The sequence below is a fragment of the Montipora capricornis genome, chromosome 8, assembly GCF_036669925.1.
Source record: "Montipora capricornis isolate CH-2021 chromosome 8, ASM3666992v2, whole genome shotgun sequence".
NCBI lineage: Eukaryota > Metazoa > Cnidaria > Anthozoa > Scleractinia > Acroporidae > Montipora > Montipora capricornis.
The window spans coordinates 38,767,521-38,770,020 of NC_090890.1; the positions used below are offsets into that span (position 1 = coordinate 38,767,521).

General features: G+C 41.3%; 1 protein-coding gene across 3 annotated transcripts in view; it reads right to left on the minus strand.

The window, feature by feature from the left end:
- LOC138059472 (ankyrin repeat and BTB/POZ domain-containing protein 2-like) overlaps positions 1-2,500 on the minus strand; it is a 24,536-nt gene that overhangs the window by 12,442 nt on the left and 9,594 nt on the right. For all 3 annotated transcript variants that reach the window (XM_068905096.1, XM_068905097.1, XM_068905095.1), the window contains 2 exons: positions 2,238-2,299; positions 2,093-2,156 (listed from right to left, as the gene is read on the minus strand). In XM_068905096.1, the coding sequence (XP_068761197.1) occupies positions 2,093-2,156; positions 2,238-2,299 (126 nt within the window). The remainder of the gene's footprint in view (positions 1-2,092; positions 2,157-2,237; positions 2,300-2,500) is intronic.

The following is a 2,500-nucleotide window of genomic DNA, read 5'->3' on the forward strand; positions in this document are numbered from 1 at the left end:
TTTTTGGCTATAAGATCCCTACGGCGCATGTTCTCCTAAATAGAGTTTCCCAGAGCTCTTCTCTCCCTCAGTCAAGAGAAGAGAACTGGGGTCGAGATTGCCTATTGGTTGCGATCGCATTAGGGAGTTAACACTCACTGGTTACGGTGTTAAATCAAGTTATATTTAGGGATTCAAAACACCAGAGAGTTGACACTAGCTTAGTGTCGACACCAGTGTTACACTTTGTTTCTTTCAAGTGTGACCGCAACCGATGGAGACTTTTAGCACCGACGTTTTCGGGATATACCGCAAACCGCGGTTTGTGGTTATTCGTTTACCGTTAAAGGTTAGCTCTAACTTTGAACTTTAGCAACCCGTTCCTGTTATGCACATCCGTGCAGCCATCTCGAATTTTTCATTGCTACAACTTCTCTCAAATCAAACAGCTCAATTTTTCCCAAAACCTATATTTGATCTTCAAAATTGTTCCCAATAGATAGCAAACAGATGTAACAACATGACAGACACGGTCACACGAGAGGTCTGATTGATCTCTTGCTATAAAACGCTGCCGTAAATCACTTACCGCAAAATTGGTGTCTTGAAGTTGAAACTCGAACCGCAGACCGCAATCGTGACGGCAAGGACAAGATCACGTGATTTCACGAGGTTCACGGTATTGCCCAAAAAACCCGTTGCTAAAGGTCTCTATTGTTAGAACAAGCACGGCAGAGAAAGTTGCCAAAATGAAAAACGCATGTGCGGAGCGTGCAGGGCACTTGTTTTTGTTCATTGATCCGACTTATTTATGACGTTTTCGTTTTTGTCGACGTCGTCGTAACCACACAGTAGGGACTTTAAGATATACGACGCCGACGTCCATGAAAACGTCACTTATTATTATTATCTCGTTCACGTCGTACATTGTGGGGGAAGTATCCTAAAAATAAATTGGTACGAGGCAGTTTCAGAGTAAAAATGGAGACTTAAAAAGATTCAATTTGTACGCTCGAGTTGTCGTCAAAACCTCAAATTTGGTGATTTCACGTTGTTGTCATGCAGAGTACCGCACGAATTTGTGCTAAAACGCATGCCGCACTTGCAGCAGGATTATATTTCCTCTTTTAACCAATGATATTGCTGTTTTGTTGCGCACTCGTTGACGACCGCGTCGTAGATCTTGGAAGTCCCTACTGTGGCAGAGGTGACGTAGTATTCAGAGCACTGGCCTCCCAACAATGTGGTCTGGGTTCGATTCCCAGACTTGGTGTCATGTGTGGGTTGAGTTTGTTGGTTCTCTACTCTGGTGCACCGGTTTTTCCCTCTACTCAAACACCAATTGTTTGAATAAATTTTACTTTTTGTTTACAGCGTCCACAAGAAGTGCCCCAGCGCTAGAAGAATTGACACTTAAATAAAGTTCATGCGCTCCCTTGTCTTACACAGGACAGAAAAAAATGTACTCAAACTCCCGACATTTTTTTCCCTTATTGAACCAATTTTTTCCGGTAAAACGATCTTCACGGGATTTGAACGCGATGACGTGCCTCCTCACGCCCATCCTTTATTAAACCGTATATTTGCGATTGACCTCGCCTTTTATGTACTTAGGCTCGTTTTAAACGTTGCATCTCATATGTGCCGAATCTAATGCAAATGAGTGAAAACAATAGATTTTTTTCCTATTTGCATTAGATTTGGCACATGCATGTGAACGGACCGAACGCTAATGCGTTCGGCCCTCATACGGGAATTTTCCCAATTCACTACTTGCACAAATGCCATAATACACCACTTTTACCCCCCATTAATCTGCATAGGCATTGTTTTCGACTTCTCTTGGGACATTTTCATGTCCCAGGAGAAATTGCAAACAATGGTTATGCAAGAGTTTTGGGAGGTAATAGAGGTGTATTATGGGATTGTGCAAGGAGTGAATAGTTTTACAATGAAAGCGCGCGCGAGGCCGTACGGGCCATATGATATAATGTCTTACTCTTTCTAAGGATTATGATAGAAAAACTAAAAGAAGTCTACCAAAACCAATTCGATATCTCATAATTTTAAAAAAAGTGTATGGAATGGCATGAGACAAATTAGTTTCGCTTACCTAAGCTTCTTAGTTCCATTGTGATGTCCAGATACCCGTGCTCACAGCTGTGATACAGAGCTTCCTAGTCAACAATTGAAATGTAGGTTACAAAGACGTTGACGTCAAGCCAAATTACAACCTCTAAGCATTAAATATTCTCTACCTCAAGAGCTGCTTTTTGTCTTTTTGTCAGTTTTCCTGGTTTCTCTTCATCTTTCAGTGTTTCTGCGTGCAAAAAACAAAAACACTCACAAGACCACCGGGGTTAAAATTGCTTTAAGTTACCGACCGACACGTTTTGGGACTGAAGTTCTTGAAGAAAAACATGCAAGATATTCGGTTTCTAAATAGAGAAACCCAATCGTAATTTCAAAAAACGAACTGTGCTGAGGGTTCTATATTAAAGATTATAGCATCGCTTTTTTT